At 31.6% G+C, this 15,941-nt stretch overlaps 1 protein-coding gene across 1 annotated transcript; it reads left to right on the top strand.

Moving 5' to 3' along the window:
• Positions 1-7,575: 7,575 nt before the first annotated feature.
• LOC121392838 (glutathione hydrolase 3-like) lies at positions 7,576-8,945 on the top strand (the record flags this gene model as incomplete). Its single annotated transcript, XM_041523907.1, has 4 exons — positions 7,576-7,672; positions 7,973-8,089; positions 8,587-8,667; positions 8,876-8,945. Coding segments are annotated over exons 1-4 (365 nt in total), but the record flags the coding sequence as incomplete, so codon positions are not given.
• Positions 8,946-15,941: the final 6,996 nt, after the last annotated feature.

Genomic DNA, 15,941 nt, shown 5'->3' on the forward strand with positions numbered 1-15,941 from the left:
AGTCATTCAGCAAAGAGAGGCCTATAGTGTCCTATAGGTTATAAATCAAGTGAAAGCATTAAATGAAAAATGTTGCTTCCTAGAGAGAAACTTGTTCAATGAAAGCTTTGAATAAGTTAGTTCTAAAAACTGTAATATAATCTCGGAAGATGTACTTTTCTAGCAAAAACTTAGTGATTATAGCCATTAAGTATATTCAGCTTGGTCATCAGTCTTGATAACAAAACCACTTTAATAAAAACCAACAAAATTTTGATTTCAAGTGTATCAATGATAATCGCATCTTTTAAAAATAATATTAAAATTTCAGCCATATCTTTATTAGGTGTTAGCAGAATCTCTAAGTGTTTTCTGACATGTATGTTTTTGATTATTATTGTAAAACATTTTCTTATTAGTAAATTAGGAACAAAAATATCAAACTCAAGGAAGTTTCTAAATGTAGATTTTTGACACTACTTTTTAAACTAAAATTGCATTGACTGTGGATCATGAACCTTTAAAGATTTCTGTCATAAAAAATAAGCATTTTTGTCTTGCATCCACTGTTGAAATGGTAAAAAAAATTGCTATTTGCACTTTATAAAAAAGACTGTTTATTATAATTTCTAATACATGAAGAATTAAGTGATATCTTTTTGTAAGTCAATAGCTAACACCCTTTCTTAAAGAAAAAGGAAAAGTAAGGTATTTTACAAACTACAGACCTTAATTGCTATATACGCAACTTTGAATTGATCATAATTATGAAAGCATGCATCTCTTTAAAATAAAGCTATAAGATGTTGCTCTCTCACTCCAGTAGAACCACATTGAAAACATTCTCATTTTTAGCACTACACAACAATAGTTTCCTGGTGTATGTGGCTTCATGACCACAAGTAAAACCTCTTTTTACAACGTAGCTCATGGTAATCTATATGTTTCACAATTCCAACTTATAAAAGACTAGCATTTTCTGATAAAAAAGAAAGAAAAATGCTAACATCATAGACTTTAGTGACAGAAAAAGTTAGTGCAACATTAATTTTCTTATGAATAAGTAATAAGCTGGTATTAAGGATGGCTAAAAGATAATACCATTGCATTCAACTTTTCAAATTCAAGGTAGCATCACTAACTAGTACTACTGTAACATTAAATCTATATATGGTTATACAGGTAAAAACATTATGAAATTGACTACTCATGATGTATTTTGTAGTGAAATATACAACTAATATGTAAATAAAACAACCAATTTATTCCAGCAGTGAGCTATAGTATATAATAATAATATACAAACAGCAGTCATCTTATACTAGGAACTGGGGAAACACAGGCATACATCTTTATACCATCTTGTCAAAAACAGAACTACTATAAGTAATACTGTGTACATTAATAACAATTTTATAATTATTTCCATATTAAAGTGACGTTACAGCAAATTGTGGTAGTCTCGCACATCGGGATTGCACTATGGCGTACTTCTGCAATTGTTAAAAACTTTGTAATACATAAAACAACACCTACCAAAATTTGTCTTTAGAAGCAGTTCCCTTCTTGTATGTCTCTCTACAGCAATTAATTTTTAATTAACGTTATTCACGTGATTAAATTATTACTCAGAAATAAACCACGTCCATCAGCGTTCTATATAATATGATGCATTCAAGTATTAACATTTCAAAGATGAGGTTAACTTTAAACCATTAACCATCATTTCATTACCTTTTCATAATAAATCAATACTTGACCCATAGAACACAATCAACTTGCATTCTTTATAACATGAACCCATTGGTAATGTTGACACATGCTGAACAGCTATTCTATGTACATAAAAACAAATTGTATTTGTAGAGAAGAATAACTAGAATAGCAACGAACAATCTATTATTTATTGTAAGACTTGATTGCATTCATTACTTTTACAAAAAGAAAATCATGCAATGTGAGTCAGCTAGGTAATGATGCTATTAGTCCTTTGAATTTATATTCTATATTTATAGAATGTCCAACATCATTTAAAACTACTTTTACCAATGAATTCTACATTCATAGCACAGCCTTGAAAGTAACACCATCTATATATTACTGTAACATCATTTGATGAATTCAGCTAATAAATAGTTATTTTTAGTTACAAATGAGTTAATTATCATGCAGCATACATGTGTTTGAGAGCTATCTCAATGGAGTAGGTATTAGGACAGCCCTTCTAACCACTTGCATACTCTATGTGAGGGATAACAGCATTAAACTCTATGAGTTCATTTCCATAGAAACTGTGTAGTAATCAAAACAGCAGATGTGTTTATGCTTTCCAAATGGTATATGTACTTTGTAGGATTTATGTTCACTGTTTACAACACAGGAGATAAGTATTATCGACTTCAAACTAACTTTAAAGACAAATTTTATTCTACTTGATTTCATTACATGTCATAGAATAACTGTAAGTATTCTATAGATATTTTGATGGCAAAATCAGACATGCATGTTTGTGTTAGCTGTCTATATCTTTTATAGACTGTTGTTTTATTATGTATGCGTAATAAAAAAAAATCTTTTTACCAAATTTGCATGACTTTGCATCATGAAATTTTTAACATTTCTGTGATAAGAAAAATGGTTATTTTGTTGTCATCATCCCTTGAGAAATGGTAAAACATTGCTACTTGCACTATATATAATAACACTTTACTATAATTTTATAATGGCAAAATAGAGAAATAATTGATGTCTTTTTTGTATGTCAATAGCTAAGACCCATTCTAAGGAAAAAAAGAAAAAAGCATTTTACAAGCTTCAGACTTGACTTATACAACTTTTGGAATTGATCAATAATTCTCAAAGCATGCTTCTCTTAAAAAAAAGCTATAAGGTGTTGCTTTCTCACTCAGCAGAACCACGTTGAAAACATTTTCATTTTTAGCACTACACCAATAGTAGTTTCCTATTGGGTATTGTTGTAATTCTACTATAGACTGAGCTTACTAGTACAACATATATATTTAAAAGAACAATATCTCAACAACTGTAGATGAACAAAACTGAATTTAATTCCAGAACATTTATATAAACATTACATCATAGGTTTATTTAAGTTACCACATTTCCCCCTTTTTAGGTTCGAATTAGTGAAGCAAATGTTTCAGGAGGTTTTTGTTTTCGACTTGATCTTCTAACTGGTGAACCCACTACTGGTGTTGGATTTTCAGGTGTTGATTGAGTAGGCTCTGTTGGTTCCACATGATCTTCTTGAGCTTCTGAAACTTCTACCTGATTAGGTTGAGGTCTTCCTTGAGGTGTGGTATCTATTATTGACCAATCCTCTTGAGTTGATAATGTAGTTTGTGACTCTTCTGAAAATCTTCGAAGATGGTCAATATGACGTTGCAAAGTCATGCCACTTTCAGTTGTAACTTCATACGATAAAGGTCCAGTTATTTTAGTTACCTTCACGGTATCCACATAGACCCATGAAAATTTTTTGCAAACAACAGATCATCCGGTTTAAACTTTCGAGGTTCCTTGCCAGAGATGAGTTCTCTGTTTCTTCTCGACATCTTCTGACATATCAGGATGTAGTGCATCTAAACATGTACTTATCTTCTCCCCATATATATGACATATGAACGACTGAGGCTCTTCATTCAACTGACTCCAGGATTCAACACCAGTGACTGACCAGGTGGAGGTACAATTACTTGTGATCCCCATAAGAGACACCCTTTGACGATGCTGAGTTCATCTCGACGGTTAAAGTATGGCTTGAGATCTTCATTGTCAACAATGTTTGGCCATCCGTGTAATACAAAACAATGAACTCGAGATAAGATTGGATCCTTTTCTGTCCAATTCTTTATTTGATTAGCAGTCATAATTACTTCTGAGAGTTGATGAATGAGTAGTTCTACCGATCCATCTTTACTTGACTCGGGTGTGGTCTCTGGTAAAGGGAGTCTACTGAGAGCATCAGCATTTGCTACTTTGGATCCTGGTCGATATTCAATATCATATTCATAAGAAATGAGGAGTAGTGACCAACATTGAATCCTTGATGCAGCAATCACTGGTATTGGACGAGTTTCACTGAATAAATACATGAGTGGTTGGTGGTCTGAATATATTTTGAACTTTCTTCAGGATAAGTATTGGTGTAGTTTCTTCACAGAGAAAATAATTGCTAAGGCTTCTTTTTCTAGTTGCGAATACTTTTCTCAGCTGGTGAGAGAGTTCTAGAGATGAATGCAATTGGTTTCTCTGATCCATCGTCCATCTTATGAGCTAACACTGCTCCTAAACCATACTGTGAAGCATCACACGAATGTATGATCTCCTTCTGACAATCATAATGCACGAGGAGTGTGGATGATTGAAGCAACTGCTTGGCTTTATTAAATGCATCTTCTTGCAACTTCTTCCAGGACCAGTTTACATCTTTCCTAAGTAAATGATACAGTAGAGACAAAAGAGTAGATAAGTGAGGCAAAAATTTAGAGTAATAATTGAGCAAACCTAAAACAACTTTTAAATTAATTCTGTTACATTTCGAGCACGTGGGGCTTGGTTAATTGCTCTGACTTTCTCCTCTGATGGATGCAAACCCTCTTGATCGATTATGTGACCCAGATATTCAACTGACTGTGCAGCGAAAGTACATTTGTGTCTCTTCAATGTTTACTCCAGACACTTCTAAACAATTCAGTACTCTTGTCAGGTTCTCAAGGTGCTCTTGTTGGCTTTTTCCGGTTACAAAAATGTTGTCAATATATGCAACCACCCCTGGTAACCCTTGCAACAAACTCTCAATTGTTCGTTGAAAAATGGCAGAGGCAGAAAAGATACCAAAAGGAAGTCGTTTGAACTGAAATAAACCCTTATGATGTGTTAATAATAGTAAACTTTTGGAATCCTCTTCTAGTACAATTTGTTGATAAGCATGAGAAAGGTCTAGTTTAGAGAATACCTTTCCTCCAGAAAGGTCTGTGAATAGATCTTCCACTTGGGGAAGAGGGTACTCTTCTAGTTTGGAGACTGCATTTACTGTCACCTTATAATCTCCACAAATACGTATACTCCCATCTGACTTGACAACTGGTAAGATTGGGCAGCCTAATCAGAAAATTGAACTGGTGAGATAACTCCAGCTTTGAGTAGACGTTCTAGTTCTCGATCTACCTTGTCACGTAACGAGTAGGGGACTGGGCGAGGTTTAAAATAACGAGGTTGAGCATTGCTGGGGACACAATTTTGGTTTCCATACCCTTCAACTTCCCTAACTTGGATCTGAAAAGACGAGAATGTTTCTCAATGACTTCATCCAATGGTGAGTTGATACGAAAGCTTTTAATAATCTGCCAGTCCCAGTTTGATCCTCTTTAGCAGTTACGACCGAATAAACTCATGCCTTTCCCCTTAATTACAAAAATTGGAAGTGTGACTGTTTGTGTCTGGTATTTACCTTGACGTTTGCACTTCCTAGGACTTCTAACAAGTGCCCTGAATACGAAGTGAGAGATGCATTACTATAGGGTGGAGCTGAACTGAGGAGGACAGCACTGAATTGAAACATGTCTTCACTAATGATGGAGACTGAAGCACCTGTGTCCAACTCCATGTCTAACTTGTGACCATTTACTTCCACGGCTAGCTTGATTGGATCAGACCTAGATGAAAAAGAATAAATCATAAATAAATTATTAGATTCTTCTGGAGTGAGTTCTTCCAGAGGTGATGACTCCTCTTTGTTTACAGAGTGCAGGCCTTTGCTGGTCTTCCTTTACACTTCTGAGGACTTTGTGGTAGGGCTCCGACACACCTTAGAGATGTGGCCAGTCTTGCTGCAATTGTAGCTTTTGATGAACCGGCACTCCCGCACCGCGTGTGGACCTCCACAACCGAAAACATACAATGGTGGACGACCTCGGGTTGATGTATTGTGTCGTCTTGTAGTGCGATGGACTTCTTCTTTCTTAGTTTCTTGCTGCATTAAGTGAGCATGCTTCTTGGCACCTTCTAATCCTGTAGCTATCTCGACTGATCGATCGAAGGTAAGATTATCTTCCTCCGTAAGTAGACGACTTCTGATATATTCGTGCTGTAGACCACACACGAATTTGTATGCATTCTTTTTTTGCATCAATTTTAAGCCTATTGAATACATCAACAACCAATTATATTTTTGGAGAAAAACAGCAAAAATAGCAATGAACATCTGTTGCTATCGTAAAATTTGATTAAAATCATTCCTTTTTACTGAATTTTACAGTTATAGCACAACCTTGAAAAGTAACACCATCTATATTAATACCATAAAATGGTTTGGTCAATTTAGCTAATTTATAGTTATTTTAGTTACAAATGAGTTAATTATCACAGATGTCATGCAGACATACATATGTGTGAGAAGGCTCTCAATGGAGGAAGTATTAGGACAAACCCTTCTAGCCACTTGCATAATCTATCTGAGGAAACCTGTTAAAAAATATGAATTCATTTTCATAGTAATTATGGTAGTAATCATAACAACACATGGTGTTTATGCTTTCCAATGATAGATGTACTTTATGCAATTGTTATATTCATTGTTTACAGCACAGATAATAAGAATAATCAATTTTAAACCAACAACTCTAAACCCAATTGAACTTACAAAAAAGTTGTATTTATACTAAACTACAATGATTAAATAGTATTCTAAAAATAGTTACAAAATTAAATAGTAATCAACATAACAGCAAGCCAAGTGATCATCAATCATATATAAAGCAACTGATCTGTATCAAATTTTATGGTCACTTTTACTCAATGTATGTCAGCTAACTATTTAGTATCTGGCATAGATGGGTGAAAATAATCTTATATATTGTTCCTATCAAGATTATCCCATTAACTGACATATATTTGGGTAAATGGTATAGATAGTTTAATGTCTGTGGTAGTTTACACTTTAATATCTAATGGTTTTGGTGCAATAGTCAACAGTGTTGTCATCTTTTTTATTTGTCTTTAAAATTATCACTTATTAAAAGCTGTGTCAGTCTCTAAGATGGTTCAAGTCATTAGCTTAGGTCAAAAATTACCAAAAAAAGTAAATTTACTAGTTTATTGGATTTATATATATCATGTTGTCATGACAACCAAACAATTCTGTATTTTTCTGATACTATAATCTACATATGTGTTTAATGAAGGTCGTCATAATTATAACTATTTTTAAAAAAATACAGCTAGTTAGTGAAGTCATATTAATCTATAAGTTGATACATGCTCATGAATTCACCTTGGTTCGATAGGAATGTTAACGTTCTAACTTTGGAAAACTTCACCATCAAAACTCATAGCACATTGTAATGTATAATAATTAAATTTACGGTATATTGTGAGATCCCACTCAAGGTTAAATAACACGTTGCTGCAACTGTATAACGAAATATATTGGAGTCTAGATTTTTCCTGTTATCTCTTATCTTCCTCCTTCTCAGCGTTCTAATTGAATAAACCTTAATCATGGGAAAAATGAAAAAAATTTGTATACGTGCAGGAATTACTATTACAACAATATTCTTTATTCATGTATTGTTGATGACAATAATCGAAATAGTCATTCTGTTCACCCGAAATGATAGTCACTCTGACGATGAGACCATAAAAAGTGACTATCAACATGGAGCTGTAGCAAGTGATTCTCCTATTTGCTCTGAAATAGGAGTGAAAATATTAAAGAAAAATGGATCAGCTGTGACTCAGCAATAGCAACTTTGTTCTGTATAGGGGTACACAACTTGCAATTGGCTGGCATTGGAGGTGGTGGTTTTCTTATGTACTATAATTCATCCATGAAACAAGCTTTTGCTATGACTTTCGTGAAAAAGCTCAAGAAATCCCTGAAAAAGTGATGCAGATGTTTAAAAATAATGAACACTCTACAAAAAGAGGTACGTTACGTGTATATTTCTTAAGTACTCTAAATGTACAATAGGTGGATTAGCTATTGGTGTACCGGGACAAGTCAAAGGATTGTATGCAGCCCATCAAAAGTTTGGTCGCCTATCTTGGGCAGAACTTGTTCAACCATCTATTGAATTAGCTGAAAAAGGTGTGAAATTTTACCATCAGTAGCCAAGAGTATAGAAGAGGGACTCTGTTTATAGTAACTTAATGAACGGAAATTTTCCAAATTTGAAGTTAGTTACTGAAGTTTAGTATTGATAAATGCAATGATTTTATCCAGACAATTATTAATAAGTCCTAATGGTCAAGCATTAACTGTGGGTAGCACTTTGAAGCAGCCTCAGCTAGCTACAACTTTAAGAGCTATAGCTGAAGAAGGACCAGACTACTTTTACAACAGTAACTTTACTAAAAAATTGGTTAAAGATTTGCGTGAACAATACAATAGCATTTTAACATTTGAAGATTTCAAAACTTATACTGCAGTTACTCGACCTGTGTTAATGAGCCGTTTTGACAATAACATGGAAATTTACAGTTTTCCTCCCCCAGCTAGTGGTGCAATGTTAGCACTTATATTGAATATACTAGATGATGGTAAAAAATAAATGATCATTTAAAAGTTTACTTAAATGTTTTCAGGTTACCTTCAGACTGGAATTAATTTAAGAGCAGAAGCATATCATCGTATTGTGGAGGCATTCAAATTTGGCTATGCCCAGCGTATGTTTTTAGGAGATCCTGACTTCAATGATACTATTAATAAAGTAAGATACATTACTTTTATCAAACGTAATCTATATGGTAATAGGTTGTAAAAAATATGATGAATGTTAACACTTCAGAATGGATGCGTGACCAAATTAGTGATACAACAACTTACGATGATATTACTACAAAATAGACTTAAGATATAATCCACCATCTTTAGGAACTACTCATCTTTGTGTGCTAGATGAACAAGGTGATGGAGTGGCAATTACTAGTACTATAAATAGCCAGTAAGAAAAAAGGAAAAAGAGATTTATTAATAAGATATTTCTTAGTTTTGGTAGTTTAGTGCGATTAAGTGGTGTTCTTTTTAATAATCAAATGGATGATTTTAGTATACCAGGAAGAAATAACACCTCTGGATATCCTCCTTCTGAAAGTAATTACTTACGAGGTGGCTATAGGCCTCTTTCATCAGCAGTCCCTACCATCATTACTAAAAATGGAAAGATAGTCATGATTGTCGGAGCGCAGGAGGCTGAAAAATACCAACAGCAACAGTACAGGTATATATATGAGAGACCAATTAGTCGTATCACTATAGCTTGTTAGCATATGTCAGCAAAGGATAGTCTATCCCAAGTCTTAATAATGACAATAATAACAATAATAATAACATAATAATAACAACAAACAACAATATAATAATAATAATAATAATAATAATAATACACTCATTTACTTGTACATTACTCATAATGATATATGAGCGAGCTAACTGATACACAATAATTGTCAAACTCTAATTGCAAAATCAACTCAGATTATACTTTTCAGGTTATATTGAATGTACTCAAGTTTGTTATGTCATTAAATAAAGCAGTATCAAGTCCACGATTGCATCATCAACTTTTCCCAAACAATGTGACAGTTGAAAGAGATTTTCCTGAGTCTTACATTGAAAAGCTACGAGAGCTGAATCATATAGTTGAGTTCCACGATGGAACAATAGGAACTGTGCAAGCTATTTTTAAAACTAATGGAGAGATTTATGCTGTGTGTGATAAGCGAAGAGATGGTCGACCAGCTGGTTACTAACCCACATGATGATAAGTATTGTGAATGCTATTTCTTATAGTTATTAATAATCATTTGTGTGTTGGGTTAGCATTTCATTTAAAAGAAATAGTTAAAAGAGATAAGTCATGGGCTATCATAGTATGGTCAATATGATATGCTTGACATGTTCTGATTTTTTTAAAAAATATATAGTGCTACCAATTCGGAAATGCATAACTATTAAGGTTGTTAACAATTAATCATTTCATTCTTGTAATGATATCTTTATATACATACAATAATGAAGTAATAACATCCTCATTGCAACATACCACAGACACTACCTTTAGACTTTTATCTGGCTTCACTAGTAGAGCACACACCACTGACTAACTGACAAGAGCCTGGCTTTTTAAAGTCTATCTCTTTTCTCAAGGAATAAATTGTCCTTCATAACAATGTCTTAATAACATGAGTATATACTCCAAGCACTGGTAAATTTTCTTCATGGTGATGCTTTGCCATAAACTATATTCATTTTTATTAAAACATATTAGAATGTTAAGTTGGAAAAAAATCACTTTGTAGAATGATAGAACATTAAATGATTATAATTACACCTATTACTTTATATTTAATAGAATGATATATAATTACATACAGCAATATAATAATACTATAAAAACAAAAAAACATACTCATGTGTATACAAACATATAATAACAATCTTGTATGCATACGCTTTGTCATAACACTAATTATTGAGTTTCATATATTTAGGATTATTGTGAAATTATTTTCTGAATGTATGTCAGAGATAGCTGAGGTCTAATTAACAGGTGTAGGAACTAAATTTCTGAAAACTCTGTTATCTTAATGTATTATTTAATATAAGACTTCAAAATATAACAAAACAACTGACTGTTTCTAGAAATATACCTTTTAATTGGGTTTATAACAGACTGTATTTTTTATTAAAAGATATGTTGCAAACATTACACTACTGTCACTACTAAAATATACCAATTGAAAGGTGTGCTGTTATAATTGTAATAGCAATGAAGATTCTAAACCTCTCATTAGATAGATAAAGACAAATTAATTTTCATGGATGTTACTCGGCCTGAATGTGACACTATGTAATCTGACATAGTTTAGCTGTCTTGTAGCGGTTGAGGACTGTTACTACTATCAATTTATAATAGGACATCCCTACATATTACATATATGAGAAATTTGTTTAAATATAAGAAATATGAAGCTTTATAGTAATTAGTAATCAAACTGTTTATATTTTAAATGTATTGGGTGGGCACATATGCAACCCAAGTAATGAATCAAAATCTATTTTAACAGTATAAAAAATAAAGTTATTGCAAACATTTTAAAACAAAAAGAGTGCAATATGAAGAACAAAACATTTCAAAATTAAACATACCACAATATGCTAAGATATTATAGTTTATAAAAGATAATGAAAGTGTTGAGCATATACATCGCACACTGAATACTGAATACAATAAGCCTCACAATAGACGGTGTCTGAAGTACATTTTCATCATAACTGTGAAAATATGATTCCAAGAACGTAGTCTTTAAAGTCCTTAGCTTCACATGTCTGGTTCTGTTCTTTGAAAGTTAGTCTATAAAATTAATAATATGATTGCTATAAATTGTTTTCCAATTACTTACTTGTAACAAAGCTCTTTGCTTTTGTCATAGTTAGATTCATTTCAACTTTTTCTCTAGTTGAAGCAGAACCTTCAAAAATGCCGGCTATGACATCTTTTGAGAGAAGGATGATTTCCTGTATTTGTATAACCTAAAAGAAGAAATAAAAGTTAACACATTTATTCAAAAAATATATAATTATAATCTTAGTACCTTTTTAGTATGAAGATTAACACATACTTACACTAGTGTAATTAATACTTTCATTGATGAACAGATATACATGCATAACTAAGTTGGGTAATTTAAACAACTTCTACTTTTAGTTGTCACAGAAAATCTCAGTTCAAATATATGAGCAAGCAGACAAACAATTTGTGTCAATATGATATTGATAATATAAAGTCTATATTTGGTCAGTCCAGCTTCACTTTTAATGTGGTTGTACCAAGAAATTACTCTAAGTGATAACAAGATTTGTTAATCAGCCACAACATACTACTAAGTAAACCAATAAAGTAGGGCATGTCCTTGGGATTTGATGTTTTGACAAGTGGTCTTCCAGTGCATTCAAGTTTTACATTGAATACATTATGACAGTGTAATTATGTATATAATCTAGTAAGTGTAATGCATTAAATTATTTGAATATTGAGTTATACATTTTCCTTTTTTAAAAGTTTTTCCAAACATGCAAAAACATATAATCATGTATTTCTCTTAATATACTGACATACTCATAAGGAGTATGATTGAGTATCAAATGCATCAAAAACTGCTATTCTGTTAGAGCTTATTAATAACAACATTAACTTAAAAAACAATAAAAATATTAGCAATTAACAAAGTTATTTTAATGCAAATCCCACAGGTAGTTTTTAACAGTGTAGTCATAAAAATTGTTAAGAATTAGCTTATTTGAACAACACAAAATATGTTACAAGTATCCTTTTGATAGTGAAGCCTTAAGAGATGGTTGGAAACTGCCATTTCTTCTGAAAAATTTGTTTGGAACTGTTAATAAAAAGATTTCAAAAAAAGTCAATTTGAAAATAGATAAAGCATTTTATGCATTTGGACAACTATTTCATTATTAAATAAATTTCTATGCTGCAATGTAAAAGTGTGTGTTTCATTTTTCTAAAAAAATTTAAACCTGATGCAAGCAATGTCTAAGCACATTTTGTTAACGTTTAGTTCAACATAGTTATAGTATAAGTGAAGTGACGAAGGCATGCAAAGACATTTCAAAAATGGGGTTATCCATGTTACAAAGATATAATAATGTGTTCATAAAAGACGATTTATAAGCTATAGTCTAATGAGTAATCAACAGAGACTCTTTCAAGTCATCTGTAGACACCCTATTTACTGATAGAAACAGTGAATTTGAAGTCAGAGGTACAAATGAGTCATTAGAAAATTTATGTTATCATTATTGGAATATTATTAATGTCGTACTGGCTGGCCAAATGGTGAGTAGTTAGCCATTAAAGTATTACTGTTTATACTGTTATATAGTTCTACATCTAACCTTTTAAAATTGTACACTCTGATTACATATGTGCCTACTTTATAACCATTAGTACTATGACCATATGGATGAACATATTACACACACACACACACACACACACACACACACACACACACACACACACACACAACACACACAAATACACACACAAATATAAACACAAACATTACATACACAACACACACACATCAGTAAATTATGAAAAAATTATAAAGTTTTATTAAAAAATTAGATATTTATAATATATATATATGATGTACGTTTATTTATTATACATATATGTTATGTTATATTATTTAAAACGCACTTGGTTGTTAGTTTCTTTAACGAAACTTCGAAGTTTCATTTAACGCACACTCGAATGAAAATATTTGAATACTATATATATACTATAATCTATATACACGTGTATAGTAAGTATAGTAAGTATCCCACAATCACCAAACTCTATCATATCTGTATTGACATCTTCTCTTAGTGCTTGCATGTAGTAACATGGAATTTAAACACCTGCATGCAAGTGAAATGTCTTACTCAGTTCATAGATCCAGAAACAGTTTTTAAATTAGATATGCATTTAAAAGTTTTTATTTCATTTGGTCAAATAGGATACAATATTTGCTAAGTCCAGATCAGAATGGTCTAGACTATTGAAATTTATAAACAGAAACTATGATACAAAATGTGAACACATTTTTTGCTTGAAATATCATTGTTGAAGTAATAATTATAATTAATACATTTAGTTAAATTGTAGCTAGGCAACATATGCATACTGAAAATGAAATAGATTAAAAAGGGAAGATTTCAACTTGGATTACAGTCTGTATCATCTGTGAAAAGTATTTGAAGATACTGGAATATAGTAAAGTAAAATATGCCAGCTTTAATATAGAATTTATACTTACCTATCTCTATTCTTTAATGTATCTATAGTATAGATAACAATAATTCTGATGTTTTATGTATACACAATTATGCGATACACTTTTCTTAGTCATTTTATATCTCATTCAATTTATCAATCAACAATAAAATCATACAATTATATTGGATTATGAAATAAAGAGATAGGAAGGTGGATCTATGAAAGAAATGAATATTGCTAACTAACTAGCTTAGTCATCATTGATTTGGATCTTTAACAACTGTTCCTTTAATACCTAATGGTAGTGATTTTCCTTTAACATAAGTGAAGAAATATCCATATGTTTTATGAATCAAACTGGATTGATTGTATAAAGGATGAGAAACCTGATGAACACACACATCAACACATTAGAAAAACAAATAATGAATCTTATTCAACTGATGATTAATGCTTTGGTACAATTATTGATGACAAAACGTAGTATTTCAAGTAGCCGTAGTAACAAGCAAGCATATTCATTATTTTGACACTCATACTGAAACGTATTCAATCACATATATTATTGATGAAGCTTTCAATAATTTATTGAGCACAGTGACTAATCTCTTTAGCTGAAACACTAATAAATTTTTCTTTTCTGATAACGATGAACAACGACAATGACATTAATGAGCATATTTATTCTGCTAATACTTGTAAATAATCTGGAACTGGTAAAGAGAGTTATTTTGAGTGGCGAAATAGTAACTGATTTGGATCAGATAATGACAACATTGAATTCAATGAAAGTGATCTCAATGATATCAGTTCTGATTACAATAATGACAGAAAGGGAATACCAAAATGTGAAATTTACTGATTCTATGTGGAATATGTACAATTATTATTTATAGTTAATAATTATTATTTATTAATAAGTTATTTCATTAATTTCCGTATACTACAAATATTATTTGTAATTCTTATAACATTTTAGTGTTGAGGAAGGAAGTCACGTTATAATTATCGTAAAATTTTGAAAGCATCAAGAGTAAAGGGGAGGATAGGTACGTGATCCTAAATTTTTTACACTAATTAACATTTAACTTTTTAAAGATATGACTTTACAAGACTCTTATGATCAAAAGTCAGCTTACCTTATTGATACTGGTGGAGGCTATGGAGCTGATACACAAAGTTTGGATTATAACTACCAATTAAGTTCATCAAGTCTGGCAAAGGCTCAAACCCAGGACTCTCAGTTGACTCGTTCTGATATCCAAACTTTGATAGGTTAATATGTTAACTTAGTTAGTGAATAAATATAATCTTCGTTTTCTCCCATAGATAAGAAAACCATAATTGATGGCATGTCTCAGTTAACTCTTGATGTTGATGATGTGGAATATGATGGAAGATGATGATAGTTCACCACAGGAACTGCCTCTTCATGATTGCAGGCATATGCTTAACTCTTCTCATTCCATTCTATGTTTTCATACTTCATCCATTTCATACCCATACTACATTCCTTAGATGTTGTGGTATACATAATCCAGCAGCTATTATGGCATTTACTAAAAAGTAGTTTTATAATGGAAGAGGCAACAAATCAAGAAGGTCTCACTCTACTTTTCTTTGATTTTTTTAAACCCATTTTCCTCACAATAGCCATATCATTAATCATCTTTGTGCACATTGTCATGAGGTTATACTTCATAAGGAAGGACCACTAGGAGAGACAATACTAGAATGTTGGCTATAAGAATGCACTTAAGTTAGGATTTTGTACAGTAAAGATGAACCTGTTGTCATGTTGCTATGCAGGCAAGGGAAATTTAAGAGTGAGTCAGTCTTGAATATCAGTAGATACATAAGGTCTTTTCGCCTTTTCTTTTTGTGTCAATTTTCTAATAAAATTAGTGTTGGTTTCATTAACTTAACAAAACTAAAAAGAAATTATATTATAAAGCAAGATACTAAGACTGTCAATAAGTCAGCTGTTTGTAATAAATTAGGTTCAGTCCACAAGTAACCCCGTCAGGGTTCTTTAACCAACTCTAGTAATTACGAATTGAAACCATGAAAACTTCAATTACTTTAATAAGTAAGAAATTCTTTTTCAAACAATCTGTAGTTAAAGGTTTAAATATTGATAATTTTGCACTT

The sequence above is a fragment of the Gigantopelta aegis genome, unplaced genomic scaffold (assembly GCF_016097555.1).
Source record: "Gigantopelta aegis isolate Gae_Host unplaced genomic scaffold, Gae_host_genome ctg4648_pilon_pilon, whole genome shotgun sequence".
NCBI classification, from domain to species: domain Eukaryota; kingdom Metazoa; phylum Mollusca; class Gastropoda; order Neomphalida; family Peltospiridae; genus Gigantopelta; species Gigantopelta aegis.